Source organism: Leucoraja erinacea, chromosome 9, assembly GCF_028641065.1.
Source record: "Leucoraja erinacea ecotype New England chromosome 9, Leri_hhj_1, whole genome shotgun sequence".
Taxonomy (NCBI): Eukaryota; Metazoa; Chordata; class Chondrichthyes; order Rajiformes; family Rajidae; genus Leucoraja; species Leucoraja erinaceus.
Window position 1 is genome coordinate 67,504,300 of NC_073385.1, and position 25,239 is coordinate 67,529,538.

Sequence of the window (25,239 nt, forward strand, 5' to 3'; positions counted from 1 at the left end):
TTAATGCTCCCAGGAAATTAAATTTGCTGTGCTTTATTAGTATGGCAGCGTTGTTGAATCTTGATTCTCCAGTTTTATGAATGGGTAACAATACCCACTTAAGTAATTCACCTGCTAAAGTCTAATATGATTCATATGTTGTGTCTTTAATAAGATTACGTGCTGATTACAAAGCTTAATGTTCAAAATGTTCTTTAGAAATTAGAACCATTTCTTTTTGTACACTTACCAATTTATAATATGATATATATGGACAGTTATAGAATCCCAGTCACACTGTCATAGAGTGACAGAAAGAATGGAAAGAGGCCCTTCACTGATAATCAACCACCCAGTCACACCAATCCTACATTAATTACATTTTACACTTCATTCCCCGCAGATTCCTCAACTCAGCTATAAACTAGTGGCAATTTACGGTGGCTAATTAACTTACCAACTCACATGTCTTTAGGATATAAGAGGAAATCAAAGAAAGCCCTCATAGTCATAGGATCAATGTGCAAACCACACAGACAGCACCCCAGGTCAGGACTGAAACTGGGTATCTGGAGCTGTGAGATCGTGGTGAATCTGTGGAATGGGTGGTGTCTGTGGAATTCTTTGCCACAGAAGGCTATGGAGGTCAAGTCAATGTTTTTTTTAAGGCAGGGATAGATAGATTCTTGATTAGAACGGGTGTCAGGGGTTATGGGGAGAATGCAGAAGAATGGGGTTAGGAGGGAGCGATAGATCAGACATGATTGAATGGTGGAGTAGATTTGATGGGCCGAATGGCCTAATTCTGCTCATATCACTTATGACCTCCATTAGATGTGCCATTAATGGGACCTCTCATTGCCCAAAGGGAAGAATTACAATTAACAATCGATACTTCATATTTAATGTCTAGAAAGTCTGGCATTGTTTTTAACATAGAAATTTATTGCCTGCTATATTTTAAGGACTAAGAATATATAATTTGACAATAATGCAACAATACCAGTAGCAAAATTGACCATAACATCTTATTACCTTGATAGATTTTTCTTTAGAGATAGTTTATTATACCTTGTTGGTAGAAAATATGTCCTCATCATTGTGGCTAATACTGTTGAAAAATGATGCAATAATAAACTGGTATGACCTCATGGACTGACTGACTGATTTGATGTGGATAAACTTAACAGATTCACCTTCTCAGAGAAATTAAAAAGTTATAGGTTTACATGAAAATCAGGACGGAAGACCACCAGGGAACTGACAATGGAGAGAGGTAGATTTGAAAACAGTAAGGAATAAGAGTGGCAATAAGGATGGCAATAACAGTAAGGAAGAAGGCTTTGGCAGTTCAAAATTACATTGATTTGTGCATATGGCCATAAAATCATTTTTTTAGATAACTGATATTAATTATGTAGATACAAAATGCCGGAGTAAATCAGCGGGATAGGCAGCATCTCTGGGGAGAAGGAATATGTGACATTCTTCAGACTGAGTTGGAAGAAAGGGAAACGAGGGATAGAGACGATGTTGTAGAGAGAGATATAGAACAAATGAATTAAAGATATGCAAAAAAGTTACGATGTTAAAGGAAACAGGCCATTGTTAGCTGGTTGCTAGGTGAGAACAAAAACCTAGTGCGAGTTGTGAGGGGGAGGGATGGAGAGGGAGGGAATGAAGGGGTTACTTGAAGTCAGAGAAATCAATATTCATACCACTGGGCTGTAAGCTGCCCAAGCGAAATATGAAATGCTGTTCCTCCAATTTGCGTTTAGCCTCACTCTGACAATGGAGGAGGCCGAGGACAGAGAGGTCAGTGTGGGAATGGGGAGGAGAATAAAAGTGTTTGGCAACCGGGAGATCAGGTAGGTCCAGGCGGACTGAGCGAAGGTCTTCAGCGAAACGATTCCCCAGTCTACGTTTGGTCTCGCCGATGTATCAGAGCACATATTGAACAACGGTTACAATAGATGAGGTTGGAGAAGGTGCAAGTGAACGTCTGCCTAATCTGTAAGGACTGTCGGGGTCTGTCGAGGAGGTATAAGGACAGGTGTTGCATCTTCTGTGTTTACATGAAAGTTATAAATTTACATGAAGATTAGGACGGAAGACCACCAGGGAACTGTTAATGGAGAGAGGTAGATTTGAAAGTAAGGAATAAGAGTGAAAGGCTTTGGCAGTTCAACATTACTTATTGATTTGTACATATGACCATAAAATATTTTTTTAGATAACTGATGATATTAATTATATTGATACAAAATACTGGAGTAAATGAGCGGACAGACAAGCAGAAGGAATGGGCAACGTTTCGGGTCATCACCCTTCTTCAGAACTTTTTCCAGTCTGAAGAAAGGGTCTTGACCCGAAACATCACCCATTCATCCTTTCCAGTAATGCTGCCTGTTCCACTGAGTTACTCCAGCATTTTGTGTCTACGGTGCAAACCAGCATCTGCAGTTCCTTCCAACACATATTAATTATGTACATACCTAATTTTACTTATAGAATAGAGAAAAGTTACGAGATATAAATATTTATTTTAAATTAATTGCAATTTGCTGCAAATTTCTCATGGTTAAATGGCAGATTAATAAATACCATGGTGTCTATATCTCATTGCACATTGAAGAAGCACAACTGGAAACACTGCAGATCTACTGTAAATAGAGTAAATGTTGATCAATATGATTTTTTTGTATAAGATCCAACCAACGAGGCGGTATGAAGATTGAATGGTGTCAAGTGTTGGTGGAGATAAGTGGATTGTGTTCCATTATATTACTGACTGCAATTTAGAGGCTGGAAAGGCTTGGAGGTCACTGAAAATACCTGGTCTCTGACCTTCTACAACCACATAAATTATTGGGCTGGTCTAATTGAGTTTCTATTTAATGGGGACTCAGCAACTATAAAGTCATTGGACATCAAGGATAAGTAGTTAGACCATAATGGTCTGATCAATGGCAAATACATCCCTTCTACATACCAGTGCAATAGAAATGTTTACCACTTAGCAACCCATGCCTAAATGTCCACGTCATTCTGCAAGCAGACATCAACCGTTTTATTTTCCAAGGAGATGCAAGTGAAATTGAACATTGCTAAATCATCAGTAAACATCCTCACTTCTGACCTTAGCATGGATCAAAATTTATTGTTGAAGCAGCTGGAGATGGTTGAGCCTAGGACACTACCTTGAGGTACACCTGCAATGCCGTTCTGTGGCTGAAATAATGACTGCCTACAATCATGACCATTACCTTTGTGTAGGGTTGGTGTGTCTTCCATTTGATTACAATTGGCGTTAGTTATATCAGGGGTACTTGATGCCATACTAGGTCAAGTGCTTCCTCATGTCAAGAAAAGTGCCTCTCATCTCAATGCTGAAATTACAGTTTGAGCCCATTTTTAGTTCCAGGTTGTGTTGTGCGATACTGGCAAAGCTCAAGGTGATCATCAGTAGTTTGTTATTTGGTAATGAAGTACATAACTAATATTGACAAAAAAAGGGTTTTTAAAGGGCCTGTCCCACTTGGGCGACCTAATCCGCGAGTTCTGGTGAGTTTGCCCTCGACTCGTACTCGCAGCACGGTCGACACGAGGTCGTAGGAGGTCTTTGTAACTCTCCTTCATTCTCAAGAGTGTTCTCCGCATACTCGAGGCCTCAGCTAGGTCGCGGCATTTTTTTCAACGTTAAAAAATGCCCGCGAGTAAAAAAAGGTCGCCATGGAAAAGATCAATACTTTTTTTACTCGTAGGTTTAGTCGTAGTAGGTCGGCTTGTTAGTCGTGGGTAATCGAGGGTAGTCGAAGGTAGTCGAAGATAGTCTTTCATCATAGTCGAAAGGAGGTCGAAGGCGATCGAAGGATGTCGTCTTCACTCTCCACTATTCGGTGTCCAATTTTCCCGAAGTTAGTCGTAGCTGGTATTCTACATAGTCGAAGAAGGTCGAAGGAGGTCTTCTACATTGTCGAAGGAGGACTTCAACATGTCATTTTTTCAAACTCTTCTAAACTCGCCAATTAGGTCGCCCAAGTGGGACAGTCCCATAACCCTTCCTGTTATGCTATTAAATAGCTAACGAATAACCTTTATCTTAGCATCATCTTCTAAAAAATCCATATCTATTGTTTCCCTTATAATCCAAAATATAATAATTCAAATATAAAAATACAACATAAATATTATTGCTCTTTACTCTTTCATCCTTATTTTGTCTCCGCCATAACTATTTGTGTTAAACGCTGTTTTTACTGTTATTATGCAACTTGGTAAATCTAGATCTTTGTGTTGTTTTGGTTGCTTCTGAAGAATTGTGAGGTTTGTCCTAAGCAATGTATTGCTTTAAAACAGAAATATAGAATGTTATGAAGTAGAAAAGGAAAATTAGGGCTAACAACACTTTGTGAAACTTGGATTTAAAAAATGTATGTTCTAGTTTTGGGAACTTTACTGTTTTGCTTCTTTCATTCACTTGAAGCTTGAAACAATAATCTTGTTGAAAGCATCCTCTAATGTGTAAGGAGTGGATGCTTAAATGGGATAACATAGAACTTGCGTGATTGGTGAGACTGGACTTGGTGGGCCAAAAGATATGTTTCCGTGCTGTATCTCGAAACTAAACTTGAAGCTTGCAACATGTCGACATTCCCGGTGGAAGTATCAAACTCCCAAACAATACAAACCTGATTGAGTCTTTTTGAAGAGGTGACAAGGATGATTGATCGGGTAGTAAATGCTGTATACAGATTTTAGTAAAACCTTCAACCAGGTCCCTCATTGTAGTATGTTACTGAAGTTTAGGGTACATGGGATCTATGGAGACTTTGTAGATTGGATTCAAAATTGGGTTGGCCTTAGAAGGCAAAGGGTAGTGGTAGGCAAGAGTTATTCTGAGTGGAGGCCTATGACCAGTGGTATTCTACAAAGATCAGTGCTGGGACCTCGTTTGTGGTGTATATAAATAATTTGGATGAAAATGTAAATGAGCTGATTAATAAGTTTGAAGATGACATACAGATTGATAGGGTTGTAGACAGTGAGGAAGATTATTAAAGGACACAACATGCTGGAGCAGGTCAGGAGGCTGCATGTCTGGAGAACATGGATAGGTGGCGTTTCGGGTTGAGAACCTTCATCAGTCTGAAGGTGTGCATGTTCTCCAGCGATCCTGTCTGACCCACTGAATTACTCCAGCACTTTGTGTCCTTTTGTGTATTAACCAGCAGCTGGAGTTCTTTGTTTCTACAAATTTGGTAAAGGATACAACAGGATATAAACCAGTTGGAAATGAAGGCAAAGAAATGGTAGATGGAGTTTAATTAGGACAGGTGAATGGTCAAATGCAGGAGCAAATCAACAGTAAATGGCAGGACTCTTTGGAGCATTGATATACAGAGGGATGTTAGTGTGCAAAAGCATTGGAGACTGGGGGTCGACTTGATGAAGAGACATAAAGTCTTTTTTTCGAGAATGGAAATGTTAGATACGAGTGGACATAACTTTAAGGTGGGAGGGAAAAAGTTTAAAGGAGATTTAAAGGCAAGTTTTTCTCCCCAATGGAGATGCCCGGAATATACTGCCAAGGGAAATGGTGGAAGAAGAAACAATATGATAGTATAATTTAAGAGGCATCTAGACAGGCACATGAATAAAGGCATGGAATGTAGGGATATAGACCAGATGCAGGCCATTACGATTAGTACATTGGCATAATAGTTGGCATGGACAAAGGGCCTGTTTCTGTGCTATTGGGCCTACAGTTTCAACTGAGCTTCTAGGATTACCATTAGGAATATTCCCATTTTGCCAATCTAATGTTTTGTCACTCTTTAAGCAGAGAAAGTGAGAGGAAACAAAAACAAATAGTCCACAGGTAACGACGATAAAGCACATTTTGAAGAGGTGATAAACAGAAAGGAAGGTTATGATGAAGCAAGTCACATAATGCTAGAGTATCTCAGTGGGACAGGCAGCATCTCTGGAGGGAAGGAATGGGTGCCGTTCCGGGTTGAGAGTAGGGAGAGAGGGAGACTAGGGATGTGGAAGTGTAAGGTGTGAAAACAACAGATCACAGCAGACGATGATCAAGGAAGTGTAGAATGGTTGGCTGAGAGGAAGGTGACAATGAGGCATACAATCAGTAAAATTAATCAGGAGGAATGTGAAACTAGTTGGAGAACTGGGGTAGGGGAAGGGACGAAGAGAGAGTGAAAGCAAGGGTTACTTGAAGTTGAGAAATCAATATTCATTCCACTGGGGGGGGTGTAAGCTGCACAAGCGAAATATGAGGTGCCGTTCCTCCAATTTGTGCTGGGCCTGACTCATACAGTGGAGGAGGCCCAAGACAGAAAGGTCAGTGTGGGAATGGGTGGGGGGATTAAAGTGTTGAGCAACCGGGAGATCAGGTAGGTTTAGGCGGACTGAGCGGAAGTGGTCAGTGAAACGATCACTAAGCCTACACTTGGTCTCTCTGATATACAGGAGTCCACAGAACAGAGGTTGGAGGAAGTGCAAGTGAACCTCTGTCTCACCTGAAACGACTCTCGGGATCTTTGGACGGAGTCGAGAAAGGAAGTACAGGGACAGGTGTTGCATCTCCTTCGGTTGCAGGTGAAAGTACAGAAGAAGGTTATATGGTATAAATAACGAGAGAAGTACCACAAAATCGTACCTTTGATGTTTAATCTGAAGGTTGTAGGCTGGGCATTGCTTTCACAACGATGTTCAAATGTGCAAAGTTAGACGTTACAATTGAGTGAAACAGCTTGGTTTGGCGTTAAAACCATTGATGTGTGGTCGTACAGTAATCCTACCCTTTATATGGGCCTGGTGTGCATGATTTTTAGAGAAGACCTAGGTATGTTGCAAAACTTACCTTCAGCGGCGCTGCAGTTCTGCCGCTGCCTGTGTGCGCGACTTTGGCGCCTTTGAGAGGGGGGCGGGTTTAAAACGCGATTTTCTCTAGGCTGTTGAAATCGATGTTGTTCAGCCTACTTAGTTGCTGATGAAAAATCGCTGCGAAATCTGTTTGCTGCAGGTATTTTTAAACTAAATTGGATTATTTAATTACTATAGTAGATTAAAAATCATCCCCTAAAGCCGCGAACACCGACAACGGGACGGATCTCATGTAGGGGATAAGGCAAGGTAGGTTGTTTATTTTTACATTAAAAAGGGCTTCTTAAGATCCCTTTATTCAAAATTTTAAGTTGCGAATACCTGACTTGGGGGCCCATTCAATCCCCATATTGTTTTTCATGCCGCATATGGGCTTCAATCCACCGCAATGGCAGCGTTCTAAACCAGCGCATTCGAGAAAATCCCACTTGCAAGCTGATTTAAATGGCCATTAATTTACAGCAATTGAATACTAAATCCCTTCCATTTGGCCTATAAATTAATGTCAATGAGATTTAAAAATCATGTTTTATTGTGAATTCTTGTGTGAATGTTCTTTGGACACTTAGGCTATTTAAAAATGTTAATCTTTTCTTAAGAAATGGATAGATGTTTAGATCTAGTAATTGAGTTTTTATAATTAGCTACAATTGGGTAACTAACTAATTATATGTTTTAATTTCAGGTCATCCAAGTAAGATTGTTTAATATTTGTTTCAGAATGCTTCTATCTATAATAACTGAACATTTCTTTCAGTTCTCTTAATTTTTAATAAAGTTATAGCCATTTCACTGTCCTTGATCACAACTTTTGTGTTAAGTCAATGGAAAATCAATAGGGAACAAGGTGCTAATTTCCGAGTATGAAAATGGCCATAACTTTTTTAATACTGAATATATGAAAGTGAATTAGGTGTCAAATTAAACTTCTTTTTATGCTTTATCTGATGGGATAAATTACAGACTAGATTTTTAAAATCTCAAAATTTTGTAACATTGCTACTTTGATGTTTAATCTGAAGGTTGCAGGTTGGGCATTGCTTTCACAACGATGTTCAAATCATTGCAAAGTTAGACGTTACAATTGAGTGAAACAGCTTGGGTTGGCGTTAAAACCATTGATGTGTGGTCGTACGGTAATCCTACCCTTTGAATGGGCCTGGTGTGCATGATTTTTAGAGAAGACCGCTGTTGCCAAGGTGCCGAAGTCACTGATTACTTGACTCACACAGAGGACTCCTGACGGTTGGAGTTTCGGCCGCACTTTGCTCTAAGTACTCACAGAACATCAGCCACACAAAGATTTTGGTCGAAGGCTTTCAGTTTTTTAAATCAATATGCCCCCCACCACAAGGGTTAATACTGGTGTTTGTCGGACTACAGTGTACGCGCTCTCGGCTCGGCCATACCTGGCCGTCGTGCCCGCGCCCAGGCCTAGGCCTGCCCGGTTTCCATGGCAACGGGATGAGGAGATGGCAGCGAGCAGCCGGCGTTCTCCCACTCCCTCTCTCCTCAGCTTCCCCTCGCCTCTCGAACTCCCGCGCTCACTGAAAAACAGGATATCGTTCCAGAAATGATTTCACACTTTAATCCGTGAGCCGAGGATGAATGGTAAACTGACATTTGTGTATCGCAGGGGAATAACTTGCAGGCGGGCGCTGCTGCTTCGGCATCGGCATCGGCTGCCATCTTGTGTACACCTGGGCGCGTTAAACAGGCAGGCTGTGGGCATTGATTACCTTGGTGTAAGTTAAAAGTAAAAAGGCTCACATTTGTTGTAAACTAGCATTTTGTTTAATCGATCACTTTTTTTTATTTTTAAAGACTATCGCCTGGTAGCAAAGATAGGCGAGGGAACATTTTCCGAAGTCTGGAAGGCACAAAGCTTAAAAAATGGGACCTTCTACGCCTGTAAAAAGATGAAACAGTATATTGAAAGGTAAATTCAAATCAATCTCGCCCGACTGTGTGTCAAATGTTGATAATTATGTTAAATTAAACTGGTTTGAAACCTCAATTGTTTTAAATCCTGATGCCGTCTTACTGGATCGTACATTTATCTATATCAATATTATTTTACATAAAGACATATTTTATGCGATAATATAATCAGTTAAAGTATATTTTTCACAATATAATAGATTCATAAGCAGTATATTTTAAAAATTATTGTCATTTTATATCACAGGCATAATTTGTGTAGTGACAATGGGATTACATATATAACAGCTATTTTAAATTTCTGTTGAGTGCAAGAAATGGTGGCATGTATCTACCTGTACTACTTGACTTGGACTGCTGTGCTGCTGAGGGAAAAAGTAGAAGTGAGAAACAAAGAAACAGAAACAAAATCAAAACATGTTGGAGATATTCAGCGGGTCTGCTGATAACTGTAGAAAAAGAAACAAACTAAAGGCCAATGATCATTCATTACTACACCATTGGAAAAGTAAGAAAACAGATGGGCTTGGAGAAAACAGAGGAAACGAATGTGATAGAGCAATATTGTCCAGGTGACACAGGTGCTATCAATGCCTTCTATACAAGAGTCATAAAGCTATGCAGCACAAAAACAAGCCCAAAGTGACCTACTTGAGTTCATGCCATTTGTCTCTGTAGGCTCCTATTTCTCTAAACATTTCCGACCCATGTACCTGTCCAAATGCCTTTCAAATGTCATTTTTTCATGACGCTTTCATGTTCCAGTATTTGTTTTACGGTACACCCCTTACCACTTCCTCTGGCACCTTGTTCCACCGACCCACTACTCTATGTGAAAAAGTCGCCTCTTGGGTGTCCTTTAAAATTGTTCCCGATAACATTAAATCTATACCCACTAGTTTTATAGTGTGTTACTCTGGGGAAATTAAAAAAATCATTGTAACCATTCACCTTATTTATGCCCCTCATAATTTTAAATACCTTCATAACATCACCTCTCAGTCTCCTATGCACTTCTCTTTTTTTCTAGTCTATCTATCTCTCTTTATAACGCAAGTCTTCCGGTTTCGGTAACAATATTATGAATCTTTTCTGCATCTTTTCCAGTTTAATGATGTCTTTTCTATAGCTTAGCAACCAAAATTACATAAAATATTCCAAGTGTGATCTTTCAAATGTTTTGTACATTGTAACATGATGTCCCAACTCTTGTACCCAATGACCTAATTGGGAATGCAAGCATGCTAAATGTCGCCTTCACCACCATGTCTACCTGTGTTTCGGGTAACTAAATATCCTTGGTCTCTTTGTTCTACAGCACTATCTATTGCCTGGCTATTGTTAAGTCCTGCCCTGCTTTAGCTTCCCAAGCTGCAACACTTTTCTGCCAATCCCTGGCTCACTTTCCCAGTTTTTCTAAATCCTTAGATTTTCTAAATAACCTTCTTCCCTGTCCACAATTTTGGTGTCATCTGCAAATCTCCTATTCATGCCAAATACGTTCACAGATAAATTGTTCATCGTTAATATTAACAGCTTCAAATTTGTGGAAGTTAACATTTCAGATGACCTGTCCTGGGCCCAGCACATTGATGTAAATACACAGAAGGCACACTATTGCCTCTGGTTTCTTAGAAGTTTAAAGAGATTTGTGGACTTACATAGAAACATAGAAAATAGGTGCAGAAGTAGGCCATTCGGCTCTTCGAGCCAGCACTACCATTCAATATGATCATGACTGATCAACTAGAATCAATACCCTGTTCCTGCTTTCTCCCCATATCCCTTGACTCCATTCGCCCTGAGAACTATATCTAACCCTCTCTTGAATACATCCAATGAATTGGCCTCCACTGCCTCTTGTGGCAGAGAATTCCACAGATTCACAACACTCTGGGTGAAAAAGTTTTTCCCCCATCTCATTCCTAAATCCCTTATTCTTAAATTGTGACCCCTGGTTCTGGACACCCCCAACATGGGGAACATTTAGCCTGTCCAATCCCTTAATAATTTGATAGGTTTCTATAGGATCCCCTCTCATCCTAAATTCCAGTGAATATGAGCCCAGTCGATCTATTCTTTCATCATATGTCAGCCCCGCCATCCCGGGATTTAATCTGGTTATTCTACACTGCACTCCGTCAATAGTAAGAATGTCCTTCCTCAAATTAGGAGACCAAAACTGCACAAAATACTCCAGGTGCAGTCTCATCAGGGCCTTATACTACTGCAATAGGACCTCATTGCTCCTATACTCAAATCCTCTCGCTATGAAGGCCAACATGCCATTAGTTTTCTTCACTGACTACTGTACCTGCATGCTTACTTTCAGTGACTGATGTACAAGAACACCTACGTAGGTCTCGTTGCATCTCCCCTTTTCCTAATCTGACCCCATTCAGATAATAATCTGCCTTCTTGTTCTTGCCAGCAAATTGGATAACCTCACATTTATCCACATTATACTGCATCTGCCATGCCCACTCATCCAACCTTTCTAAGTCAGCCTGCAGCCCCATGGCATCCTCGCAGCTCACACTGGTACCCAGCTTTGTGTCATCTGCAAACTTGGAGATGTTAATTTAATTCCTTCGTCTAAATCATTACTATATATTGTAAATAACTGGGGTCCCAGCACTGAGCTTTGCGGCACCCCACTAGTCACTGCCTGCCATTCTGAAAAGGACCCGTTAATTCTTACTCTTTGCTTCCTGTTTGCCAACCAGTTCTCTATCCATGTCAATACCATGTGCTCTAATTTTGCCCCCTAATCTCTTGTGTGGGACCTTGTCAAAGGCTTTATGAAAGTCCAGATACACCACATCCACTGGCTTTCCTTTATCCATTCTAGTTGTATTTTGCACTAATCTCTCTTACTTTCTACAATTTTTTTCACTGTCTTTCAGAATCTACGTGTAACTTGTGTATAATTTATATGTTGTGGGTTTGTCTGAGTCTATGTGCTTGTGTTGTAGCTACAAACAAGATTGTCCTTGTATCTTTACCTCGTAATCAATCAAATTCATGAGACATGATTTCCCACACAATATGGCTAATCTGTCTGGATGAATATAAATAAAAAGAGAAAAGAAAACATGCTGGAACTGATGCAGAACATTTCAGTTGCTGGAGATTCAAAATAAAAGAGAATACTGGAAATATTCTGCATTTACAAAGAAAGAGAGAAAAGTTAATGTTACAGGTCGACGAACTTGCAGCAGTTCTGAAACACAATGGAAAAGCTGATTAATTAAAATTGCCTAATTCATTATTGCGTCTCAGTGGCTATTTTTTTTTCTCTTCATTGCATGACCTCTTTGCAAACATCCTTGTTCAAACTGTGGGGGTGACTTTGAGTTTATAGTTCATCATCGCCTTAATTCTCCATTACACTCCCACTCTCTGGCCTAACTGCCTGTGGACTCCCTCGTTGTCTCCATAAGGCCTGATGTAAGATTGTTGAACAGTACCTAATCTTCTATCTAAATAAAGTGCAGCCTTCAGGACTCAATATCAAATTCAGGTAACTCACATTTTATTTTTGTATCGGAGCTGGTTAGCTCAACTGTGAGGTGATACAATGTGCTGGAGTAACTCAGTGCTTTAGGCAGCATCTTTGGAGAACATGGATTATTTTTGGGTTGGGACCCTTTGGTTTTCCAGGAATCCTTCCTGACCCGCTGAGTTACTCTAACACGTTGTGTCTATTTTGTAAACCAGCATCTGCAGTTCTTTGTGTTTATATTCAACTATAAGATGATTTGTCTATTATTAACACAAGACACACCCTAATCTGTTGGCCATTTCCAACATTCTTGTTTGGATTTAGTTATTTTCAACAGCTCTGACCAGCATTTCACACTTTTATAACTACTTTGTTTATTGTTTTAATTCATTTATCAACTATACAGCTTAGTAAACAGCATGTTACCACACCAACCCTGGCCCTGCCCTATTATGGATGTTTCCACTGTCCTGTCCATCTTCCTCAACAACTTCAACTATAGTAAAACTCAGATAATCTGACAACCTTATGATAAATTCACAAGTTATAGGAGCCTACAATAGGAGCATGGGAATAGGACCCTAGTGTGTTTCTAAGGAATGTGGGAATGGGGTCTTGTTTCTAAGGAATGTAGGAAGCGGTCCTGATTTGTTTATAAGGAGCCTGGGAACATAGTTCTGATATGTAGTTTAGGAAGTGTGGAAGGAGGCACCTGTTAGTTTTGAAAGAGTATGAGACTAGGCGCATGGTGATCTAAATGCTAAACAATGGGTTGGTGCATTATTAGTCTTACTGCAACTTGTTTTCTCACTTTTCTATTTTGATGAAGATCTCTGTGAAATTAAAATGTAACTCTGTTTTACTATCTGTTCCATTCATATGATAGGTTTTGTATTGTTTTCCCACTATTTAGTATTGGTTCTATCAATTTGTTTTATGGAATCTTTTCAATAACATTGATCAATGATCCAAACTTTCTCCCTTTGCCTCCAGATGTCCACAATTAAACAGCAATTAAGTTGACTCATTTAAAAATCAGAATTAGTGATGAGTCACAGTTCCCACTGCCCCACCCGTATCATTTTATGTCAGCTAATTTTGTCTGTCAGGCCTCAGAGAAAAGTTGATTGCAAATAATGTTTTTGTTAATTCACGGTTAAACTTAGTTAATTGAGGTTTTGAGAATGGCAACAAATCTCAAGAAGACATTGCTGTGGCTTCTTGTGCTGAGATGCATTTCGTTGTCTCTGTACTGTACACTGACAATGACAATTAAAATTGAATCTGAATCTTAAAATTGAATCTGAATCTGAGATGCCCAAAACCTTACTTCCATTTCCAATCTGTACTACCTACAAATCCTTTGCCCCTTTGACTGTGGATTTATCTGGTAGACACAAAAAGCTGGGGTAACTCAGCGGGTCAGACAGCATCTCTGGGGTCGAGACCCTTCAGATCTAGTTGGTCTATGTAACTTAGTTAAAATCGCTGAAATGCAGTCCAATTCATTAGATGATGCATATTTTCATTGGATAATGCATTCTAAAAATGGAAAATGACCAATGCCATATTTAAAAAATCAACATTCGTTGGAGAATGAACACCTGACACCATCATAGAAATGGTTTCTCATTTAAGATATGCAAAATAGCTGTTTTAAAATTGTCAGTACATCACTGGATAATAAGTGTATAGCGGACATGTAAAATGTAACCAGTACAAACACAGTTCAAGAATTTTTGCAGACAAATTAACCCATTTTTATTGATTAAAAAAAAATCCAAGAAAATTAGTCATAGAAATTATTAGAATTTTGAAAGTTAATAAATGTTCATAAACCACACAGTTTCTGCTTTCAAATTACATCCGAACCTGTCTTCCAAATAACCATTGTTTTGTGTTCACCTTTTGCAATTAGCTTGGAGGAAGTGAACAACATACGTGAAATTCAGGCCATGCGCAGACTGAGCTTGCATCCTAATATTCTTCAGTTACATGATGTGGCATTGTAAGTTGTGCTTCATTGTTGTATTTTTATAATTAAACATACTTACAAAACTGTGTTAGACATAAAAAGCTGGAGTAACTCAGCAGGTCAAGCAGCATCTCTGGAGAAAAGATTGAAGAATGGTCTCGACCCAAAATGTTACCTATTCCTTTTCTCCAGAGTTACTCCAGCTTTTTGTGTCTATCTTCGGTTTAAACCAGCATCTGCAATTCCTTCCTAAATATAGAACCGTGTTATAGATTTGCCTGCTTTTATATCTTCAGTTAATTTGTTTTTTTCCTCACAATACAAAGCATCTGAATCTGCATTATGAATTGGATTTTCATTAAGCATGGCATCAATATTTTAACATTGTTTACGCTCGGATATGCATTCAAATTTTCTAATTATTTCACCTTGACAGCCAACAGAACCTCCCCCTTGCTTCCATGCTCAGAACTATAGTACATGGGTGTTATTCCAGAAAAATAACATCTTATTTTAAATGCAAGCTTTTGTTTTAGAAGATCATTAAAATGTTGACTTCTGCTGTTTCTACAATGCCAATAAAGTATTTATGTGGACATTTTCTCCCCTCTCTTCCACCCAAAGGCATATGTGTATTTTTACAATACTGGAGAGATTTTAGCACAGAACATTAAAAATGTCATATCTCCACTGTTTCAAGTAGTTAATTTTTTCAGGGATTGTTACTCAATTGTGCAAGAGATAGTAGAGATAAAACCAAGTTAAGAATTAAATTAATTCCCTGGTTCAACCAGTTTATATCTCAAAAATATCAATCTTTAGCACACCAAAAATGTGACATGCTTTGACACAATGAAATAAAGAGGTGCTTTCTGCATTAATTTAATTATAATTCAAAACATTTTCAAGTTTGTTGCTTTGCAGAGATGCATGTTTCACAAGAATAAGTAAAGCTTTTGATGAGTTTGGCATTAAGTGTTCTGAATGGCCATATTTCAAAGAGTGTAACAACGGTGGTTACTCTTGGTGTCCACCCTATTTTTGAGTAACCACCGTTACACCACAATGGTAAATTAAGTCCAAAGAACTTTCCAAGGAGATTGAACATTTTCTAGTTTGAAGAACTCAATAGATAATGAAATTATGAGAAGAAAGTAACCTTAATATCAAGATTCTGTAAAAGCTGTTGCATGCCAAAATTAGTGAACATTTTTGGTGTCCACCATCACACGTGTAACACCATCATTTTGCAGTTGCTATATTTCCATCAAATTATGTACCTGCAGTCTCTTACTACGTATGGACAATTACTTCCATAAAGTTTATTCAAAATATGAGAAAGAAATGACAAAAAAAGAAATGCTGGAAGAAACCGGAGCCGTTTTCATTTTGGTGTCCACCCTTGGACACTGTGTAACGCGCGTAACACAGGTTTCAGTAGATAAAGTAATATTGCTCATTTGGTCACATACTCCATGTTCATAGCAAGAAAGCACATTTGTATGTTGAAAAACAGCCAAAGTGAAGAAATCAGCTATCATGCTTTAGAAAATAATGAATTTCTAAATTTCATGTAACGGTTGTTATGGTGGACACTAAACATAAAGTGTAAAAAAAATGCATAGGAACAAGCAAGGAATTTTGTTCATTAATCAAATTTTCGCAAACTTCATGAACTATCTCTCCCTGTCATGTACTGCTGTGAGGGTTTTTGATTAATCTGAATCATGTTGAAATAATTTATTTGTGAACTTCAGTTTTATGTATGGTGTCACTCTTTTTGTACCCAGTATTGTAAAAACACACATATTATACATTATAAAGTAGCCATTTTTTTATTATGAAACATGTCACCAGGAAGATGGCTATTCAGGGGAGGGCAGGCAGGTGATCACCATTTATTCAAATCTATCCTCGCCTAATTTCAACTTATATGCACCCTTAATGTTAATTATTAATAAAAAAATTAAGTATGGGAGCCATCACTGATTTATTTATTTTTCCTTCTTAGCCCAGAACAATTATACCAATTATAGTATCAGACAGTTCCGTGCAGATCAAATTAAATTTGGACATTTCTACTGTGTCCAATTTATAATGTCATTGGAAAGAAAATTGAATCTAGTCAGCTTCCAGAAGAATTTTAAATGGAAACAAACCATCTTAAATTGGAGAGCAATGACGATGAGTTATTTGTTTAAAGCCGATATTAAGCAGGTGAGGAGATTGCTTAAAAGGAACATTTTCATATTGGAAGCATGGAAAATTATTTAACTTTTAACTTGACAAAGTACAATATTTACTGGAATTATTAAATATTTTTGCATCTGTTCGTGTATCTGTGTTGCTTCTTTATTTGTGTAATGTAAAATTGATCCAATTTCCTGCGCACTTCTCATACATTATTTCATTACCCATAATGGCTTTGTCTCATCCATTTTCTACAGCATAACTTTCCATGCTTCCAATGTGAAAATGTTTCTTTCAAGCATTCTCCTCAACTGCTTAATGATGGGTTTTAAATGAATAACTCATAATCATTGCTCTCCAATCAGAGGAAATATTATTTTCATTTTCCTTTGATTAAAATTTCTCAAGAGTTTATTAAAAAAATCAAAATGTCTGAGGGCAGCACAGTGGCTCAGCGGTAGAGTTGCTGCCTTATAGCGCCAGAGACCCAGGTTCGATCATGACTACGGTTGCCATCTGTACAGTTTTTACATTCTCCCTGTGATGGTGTGGCTTTTCTCTGGTTGCTCCAGTTTCCTCCCACATCCCAAAGATGTGCAGGTTTTGTAAGTTAATTGGCTTCTGTAAATTGCCCCTAGTGTATAGGTTATAACTAGTGGTCTGCGTGGAATCGGTGGGCTGAAAGACCCATTTCCACACTATCGCTAAACGTGTATTATTTTGTTTTATTACTATTATCATTTTGCTCCACCAAACTTGTTCCTTTCAAGCTTGACTGGGTCCTTCCAAGCATGACTGGGTCCTTCCTCCCTGATCCAGTCTCTTCCCATTTGGATTCATAACACCACTAATATCTATTTTCATCTCTATCTCATCTTGATTGATCTGAAGGCCATACACTTCTTCCTTGAACAGACACTTCATCAGTGTCCTTCCATCAACTTACTGATTTGCCTAACTGAACTTGTTACTACATTGAACAACTTTAACTCAATTTGCCTTTCCCAGAGCATTGGTGTAGCAATGGGAATTAACATGGGACAACCCCATGCCTGACTTTTTGTAAGTGGAAAAATCATCTTCAATTCTACTTGGGATCCCTCCTTCAACTCTTATTTTAGTATAGTGACAATTGTATCAGTGCTACTTTCTGAAGTCATACTGAACTAAATTGTCATTACTTTTGTTGCTACTTTCCTCCTTGCCTTCACTTTCACATCATCTACCTATGACTCCTCCCTTTGTTTTCTGGATCTCTGTTGCTATCCCAGGATAGATTAGAGACATACATCCATTAGAAACCCACAGACCATCATAGCTATCTCAATTATAATTCAAAACACTTTGCCTTCTGTAAGGAATCTACACAATTTTTCTAATTCCCTTATCTCCTTAGTATGTTTCTGATATAATCTGCACAAGGTGCCTCTGCAATGCCACCCATCGTCCTGAACAGTAGCTTCCTTTCCACCATAGTGTATAGAGTTCTTGCCCACATCTCATCTGTTTCTCACATCTCTGTTATTCTTCCCTCTCCTGGACAAAACAAGGATGGCAATCCCCTGGTCTTTATTTTCCTCTCCTCAATAGATTTGCATCCTCCACTATTTTTAACACCTCCAAATGAATCTCTTCCTCCTCCCCCCCTTTTTTTTAGCATTCAGAAGGGATCATCCCCTTCATGGCTCCCTCATCCACTCTTCCATCGCCACCAACCACTTAACTTCTCATGACATTTTCCCTGGAACTCCAGGAGGTGCAACACCTGATCTTTTCCTTCCAGGAACCCAAAAATTGCTTTCATGCAAAGTTATGATTCACTTCCACTTTAGTGAATTGCATTTGATGTTCACAATGTGGTTGTCTTTACACTGGAGAAACAAACACAAATTGGGTGATTATTTTGCAGAATACCTATGTTCATAGACCATAGAACATAGCTGTTCATAAACTACAGTTCAGCCTTCAACACGATAGTCCCCACCAGACTGGCCGGGAAGCTAATGGAATTGGGGCTCAACACCTCCCTGTGTGCCTGGGTCCTGGACTTTCTCACCGCCAGGCCCCAGGTAGTCAAGATGGGAGGGAATACATCGGAGTCCCTCACCCTGAGCACAGGATCGCCCCAGGGTTGCGTCCTCAGCCCCCTATTGTACTCCCTGTACACACATGACTGTGTGGCTAGGTTCAGCTCCAATTCAATAATTAAGTTTGCTGATGACACTGTGGTGGTGGGCCTGATCTCAGACAACGATGAGAAGGCCTACCGGGAGGAGGTGGCTGATCTAGCACTCTGGTGCCAGGATAACAGCCTCCTCTTGAACATTAAAAAAACGAAGGAGCTGATCATGGACTTTAGGAGGGCACATCATCCGAGGACGTACACTCCATTGAGGATAAATGGGGATCCTGTGGATAGGGTGAACTGTTTTAAATATCTGGGAGTCCACATCTCTGAGGATATGACATGGGCATCACACGCCTCAGCACTCATGAGTAAGGCAAGGCAGCGCCTTTACCACCTCAGGCAATTGAGGAAATTCAGAGTGTCTCCGAGGATCCTCCAGTGCTTCTACGCTGCGGCGGTGGAAAGCATCTTGTCCGGGAACATTACCATCTGGTTTGGGAATTGCTCTGCCAAGGACAAGAAGGCTCTGCAGAGAGTAGTGCGTTCGGCCGAACGCACTATGGGAACTTCACTCACCCCCCCTGCAGGAACTATACATCAGGAAGTGCAACCCCAGAGACAATAAAATCATGAGAGACCTCTTCCACCCCTGCAATGGACTGTTCCAGCTGCTACGGTCAGGCAAACGTCTCCGTTGCCATGCGGTGAGAACGGAGAGGTTGAGAAGGAGTTTCTTCCCAGAGGCAATTCGGACTGTAAACACCTATCTCACCAGGGACTAACTCTACAGAACGTTTTTCCTTCCATTATTTATTATGTAAAATAATTTGTGTGTTATGATTGTGTTTATAATTTGTTTGGTTGTTTTGTTGTTTGTCTTTTGCACAAAAGTCCGCGAGCATTGCCACTTTCATTTCACTGCACATCTTGTATGTGTATATGACAAATAAACGTGACTTGACTTGACTTTACTATGTTCAATCTGCAGTAGTAATCCTGAATTACCTGTGTTGCCCACTGCTCTACTTGCCCATCTCACTCTCACTCTAACCTAGCTATCTGTGGCTCCTTGCACTAACATAGCAAAGTCCAACATAACCTTGAGGTTCTGCATCTGATTTTCCATATGGGCACATTGCAGTCTTCCAGACTCAACAAATTACACAACGTCTGATAACTCACATTCTCCATTAGCATTTGTATGATCTAGCCAATGTGGAGAGTCATGATGAGGATTTTGCACAGCTCTGCAATTAATAGTCTTTGCATTGTTTTGTTTTCTCTTTCGATCTTTCCTTAATATCCTCGTTAATTTATCATTCAATTGACTTCATCTGCAGCTAATCCCCATGGTAATCCTGGCCGCAGCCCATCAGAAATATTTCCCTTGTCCTATCTATTCTTTTCCGAACTTCTACAAACTAACACTACAAGGCCAGTTGAAGTCGCTTCCAAACTACCTCAAGCACGTGTCCTGCAGCGCCAGAGGATCAAACACCCTTGGCCACAACTATTCCCCTATCAAAGATGCCTATCGCTCCATCCCTCACGCTCACTTTGGGAAATCCAACTGCCTGGCTATGCTCCTTTTTCCTATGTGTAGGCAGCGACTGAAGAGCACAGGTCCAGTGGTGACGACTGCACAGAGCTGGTCAGGGGAGGCAGAGGAACGACTCCAGGATTGTTTGGAGTTAGTAGATAGAGTGATGTTCAAAGAATTTGCAACGGCCATGGTTGTTACTGACTTCTTAAGGAAATGTGTGGCAGAGTGTGATCCCACCAAAATCAATATTCCCCAACCAGATGCCTTAGATGAACCAGGAGGTCTGCAATTTTCTGAGGACCAGATCTCGGGCATTCAAGTGTGGCGATGCAGATTCGTACAAGAAACCTCAATGACTACTGACAGGTGGCACTACGTCTGTGGTGAAGAAGTGCTTTGAGAGGTTGGTTATGATGCATAGCATCTCCTACCTTAGCAAGAGCTGTACATAATTGGTATGAATTGGTAACAACACTCCTCGATAACCAAAAGGGCACCTCAAGGCTAAGCGCTCAGTTCCCTGCTCTACTTGCTCACAACGCCAAGGATCCGATTGTGGACTTTAGACCAGGATGGCCATGGTGCCAGACGGGTCGGTGGTGGAGAAGGTCAACAACTTCAAGGTCTGGGGCGTGCATATCTCTATCCTGGAGCCAGCACGTCATGCATTCATAAAGAAAGCCCATTAACGCCTCTACTTCCTCAAAAGATGAAGAAGATTTTATAGGTCGACAAATACTCCATAACTTCTACAGGTGTATGGTAGAGAGAATAGTGACTGGTTTGGCAATTCAAACTCCCAGGAAAGAAGGAGATTATAAAAAGTGATGGGCACTGCCCAGTCCATCACGGGTACTGACCTCCCCATCATCGAAGAAATCTACAGGAGACGTTGCCTCAAAAAGTCAGCCAGCATCATCAAGGTCCCTCACTACACTGGCCACGCTCTCATTTCACACCTGCCATTGGGAGGAAGATATAGGAGACTGAAAACTGTAACCTCCAGGTTCAGAAACAGCTTCTTCCCAACAACTAGTAGGTTATTGATCACCACAAACACCAAACTAAACTTCAAACTAGGACCTGTCATGATTGCACTAGGAACTTTCGGTTTTTGTTTTGCACTAATATTATTTTTTTATTTATTGAATTTTGTTATGTTATCTATAGACTACTGTGTTTACAGACCTGTTATGCTGCTATAAATACATATTTAATTGTTTTGTTTTAGTATATATGACAATGAAACACTCTTGAAACTAACTGATGTTTTTTTCTATGGTCTAATGAATGGTCTTTAACTAAAAGCTTTAACCATTTCAATTCCACTAATATTTCCTGATCTTCTGAGTGCAGCATTTTGTGTTTTTATTTCAGATTTCCAACATTGGCAGTTAAACATTTTTTTTCCATTATCTTATCTGTTTTTCCAACTATATATTCCTATTCTTGGCATTGTCAGAGTGAAGCTATAACGCATGATTTATTCAACTTTGATATCTTTGTTTAAGAGGTTACCCAAATTAACGCTAGTATGATCTAGTCATTTTTAGTGGTGATTTTGTAGCAATTCTCTATGCTTATTCTTAAAATCCTGTTATTCCTGTGATGGCTTTATTTATCTATAAAGTCTTATGCAGTTGAGACTGTGAATCTCTGTCAAGTCAAAATCTCTGCATCTTTCCATTAAATGTATGTTTTTATTCCTTACCGTTCCATGAAGTCATTACCCACATTAACTTGTACAAGTCTCATGTTTTGATAATATTTTAATTTATTTGAATATTTTAAAAATTCCCTGTGAGTCTTGCCAAACCAGAGGCAAGAATACTTTAAAATTAAAGTTAGTGCTGAAAAGCATCCATTTAAAGTTGGGTTCACAATTTTAATTAAATGTTCCACTGTATCTGAACAAACGCATAACATTTTATTTTCTTCCTGTCTGTTTCTGTCTAGTGATAAAAAATCTGGATCTCTTGCTCTAATATGTGAACTCATGGACATGAATATCTATGAACTGATACGAGGTCAGTGCTATTGAGTGATCAGAATTGAATTGCATGCCGCTGATAAATAGTGCCGTGAAATAAATATCAGATCAGTTTAATATCAGTAGCATTTCTCTGTTTTTGGAGAGTAAAAGATGAATAAGTTGTAATACACCTTTGATAATATAGTTCAGAAATTTGTCTTTGTTGGCTAGGTGAGATAGAAAGCCAGGACATGATTTGATTTGTTACCTGTTTGCTGCCACTGGCTCAGGGCAGCACTGTCATCCACATCAACACCCACACTCCTCCTCTCCTAACTATTTATTTCCCTCCCTCTCTCAAATATAATTGGTGAGGCCAATTCTGGAGTATGATGTACAATTTTGTTCGCCAAATTATAGGAACGATGTCAACAAAATAGAGAGAGTGCAGAGGAGATTTACTAGAATGTTGCGTGGGTTTCGGCACCTAAGTTACTGAGAAAGAAAGGTTGAACAAAATAGGTCTTTATTCTTTGGAGCGCAGAAGGTTAAGGGGGGACTTGATAGAGGTCTTTAAAATTATGAGAGGGATAGACAGAGTTGACGTGGATAAGCTTTTTCCATTGTGAGTAGGGAAGATTCAAACACGAGGACATGATTTGAGAATTAATGGACAAAAGTTTAGGGGCAACATGAGGGGGAACTTCTTTACTCAGAGAGTGGTAGCTGTGTGGAATTAGCTTCCAGTGGAAGCAGTGGAGGCAGGTTTGTTTTTATCATTTAAAAATAAATTGGATAGGTATATGAATGGGGAAGGAATGGAGGGTTAGGATCTGAGTGCAGGTAGATGGGACTCGGTGAGAGTAAGTGTTCGACAACGAATCGAAGAGCCGAGATGGCCTGTTTTCGTGCTGTAATTGTTATATGGTTAATGTGGTTTCCTTTGGACCATTTAAATAATATTGATATTCAAGAGTACAATTGAAATCATGAGTCAAAGACAATTTGCTTTTTAACCATTCATTGTGTGCCACTGTTGAAATTGACATGTTTTCCAAATGATAGTGTTGTTATCTACATTACGAAGTGACAAAAATATGAGTGAAAGTAGATTTTAAGAAGCATTCTAAAGAAGGAAAAGGAAATTTCAGTTTTAAAGGTAACAAATTTTAAACCTTAAGAATTAGAATTAGAATTACCTTTTTTGTCATTCAGACCTTACGGTCTGAACAAAATTAAGACCAGGTAGTTGAAAGCATGGCAGGCAATGCAGACACTTTCAAAGGACAGAACTGAAGAATGCAGGCATGCCCGAGAACATAATGTAAATTGAATAGGGCAAGACTGTAGCGATTTGGATTATGAGTACAATTTAAAATTGAGCACTGTTTATCTGTGAGTTGGAATGTTCTGAGCATAGGGGGATTGGATGAACAGGAATATTTGCGCTTAAAATGTAGACTAGGAAGGGTAGGCAAAGAGAGGGCAGTGAAGTATCCAGCCAATATCAACCATGTTAGGATAGCCTAGAGATAGCAAGTGTGGATGTGGATATTACTACTACTCCATGGAGTCATAGAGTAACAGAGCATGGAATCAAGCCCTTCGATCCACCAAGCTCACACTACCAGAAAGCATTAATTTAGAATAATCCCACTTTATTCTCTCCACATACCCATCCAACCCACCTGGTTTCTACCTCTTCTTTATGCACTATGGCAACTTACATTGACTAGTAACCAACCTATGGATGTGGAAAGAAACTCAGGCACCCGACTATCATCCATTTTGGGAGGATGTGACAGTACTAGTGTCAGGGATGGGCAGTACAGGAGTACACCAGCAAACTGCTCAGTTTGAGGTGAAGTCTGGACTGTCATTGTAGTAGCTAAGATATCAGTGTTAGCTATTGTCTTGTACTGACTCGTGTTTCAACCATCAATATGGAAATAACTGAATATATGTGGAGATGTATGTCAAAGTTCTGAATTACTAGTCATCTAACAGCAGATATTTAATTGTCAACTGAGTTTGCTGATAAGAGTAATTAGCAAAAGTGAACAAAAAATAATAATTCTTGCAGGCTCAACACTTGTTCGCCTCCCAATTTTTTTGAAATATTCACAGGTAATTTGCTACATTGATAGTGGGTGTGCATAATTACAATTGTGCTACATTTATAGAAGCAGTTGTATCACAATTCCAAAATTATATTAATAAACCACAAATAAAAAAACATGTGGATATCTTATTTCTGCAATGGTAAATACAAGAGAACATAGAGAGGAAAAAATAAAATATAACTCCTGGAAAGTCAAACCTAAGGTCACTTCCATCAAAGACACTGATTCGTCTGTAGTCGACCTAAAATCTGAGAGTTGTCTGGCTGTAAGCTAAAGAAACAGTGGCTTTATATGTGTAGGAAAAAACTGCAGATGCTGGTTTAAATCAAAGGTAGACAAAGGAGTAACTCAGCAGGACAGGCAGCATCTCTGGAGAGAAGGAGTGGGTGACGTTTTGGGTTGAGACCCTTCTCCAGACTGATTTTAACATTGTCTGATTTCAGGTAAGAGCATTAAATGTAGTTCTCTTTTACCTAAGAGCACTTTGAAAGTGTTTAAAGTTAAATTGTCTTGGAGTATAATTTGTAAACTTCATTTAAAATTGTTTAAGAGCACAGATAATTTGTGTAACATTTACAAAAAAACCCTCTTATTTACAGGGCGAAGGCATCCTTTATCTGAGAATAAAATAAAGAGTTACATGTATCAGCTATGTAAGTCCCTTGATTACATGCACAGGTAAGGAAAGTACAGATGGTGAAAATTACCATGGATGTATTCCAGTTAATCATGGTCTAGGTTTTATTAGCATGGACCACAGCCATTTCACACCTTAATGTTCATATGTTCTAGGAGCAGAATAGGGCCATTCAGCCCATCAGATCTACTCCGCCATTCTGTCATGACTGATCTATCTTTCCCTCTCACCTCATTCTCCTGCCTTCGCCCCATAATCTCTCATACACTTACTAATGAAAAATCTGTCAATTTCCACCTTAGAAAAATATCCATTGACTTCCACTGCCGTCTGTGGCAAT

At 39.2% G+C, this 25,239-nt stretch overlaps 1 protein-coding gene across 14 annotated transcripts in view; it reads left to right on the forward strand.

Annotated features, from left to right (window-relative positions):
• The first annotated feature begins 8,097 nt into the window (after positions 1-8,097).
• LOC129700538 (MAPK/MAK/MRK overlapping kinase-like) overlaps positions 8,098-25,239 on the forward strand; it is an 85,588-nt gene continuing 68,446 nt past the window's right edge. The window contains exons 1-5 of one of the 14 annotated variants that reach the window (XM_055641134.1): positions 8,117-8,496; positions 8,710-8,824; positions 14,250-14,339; positions 22,124-22,194; positions 24,862-24,940. In XM_055641134.1, the coding sequence (XP_055497109.1) occupies positions 8,490-8,496; positions 8,710-8,824; positions 14,250-14,339; positions 22,124-22,194; positions 24,862-24,940 (362 nt within the window). In that variant the 5' untranslated portion in view covers positions 8,117-8,489. Of the gene's footprint in view, positions 8,497-8,525; positions 8,631-8,709; positions 8,825-14,249; positions 14,340-22,123; positions 22,195-24,861; positions 24,941-25,239 lie in introns of those variants that run through there. The other 13 variants (XM_055641124.1, XM_055641135.1, XM_055641126.1 and 10 more) reach the window with 13 other exon arrangements.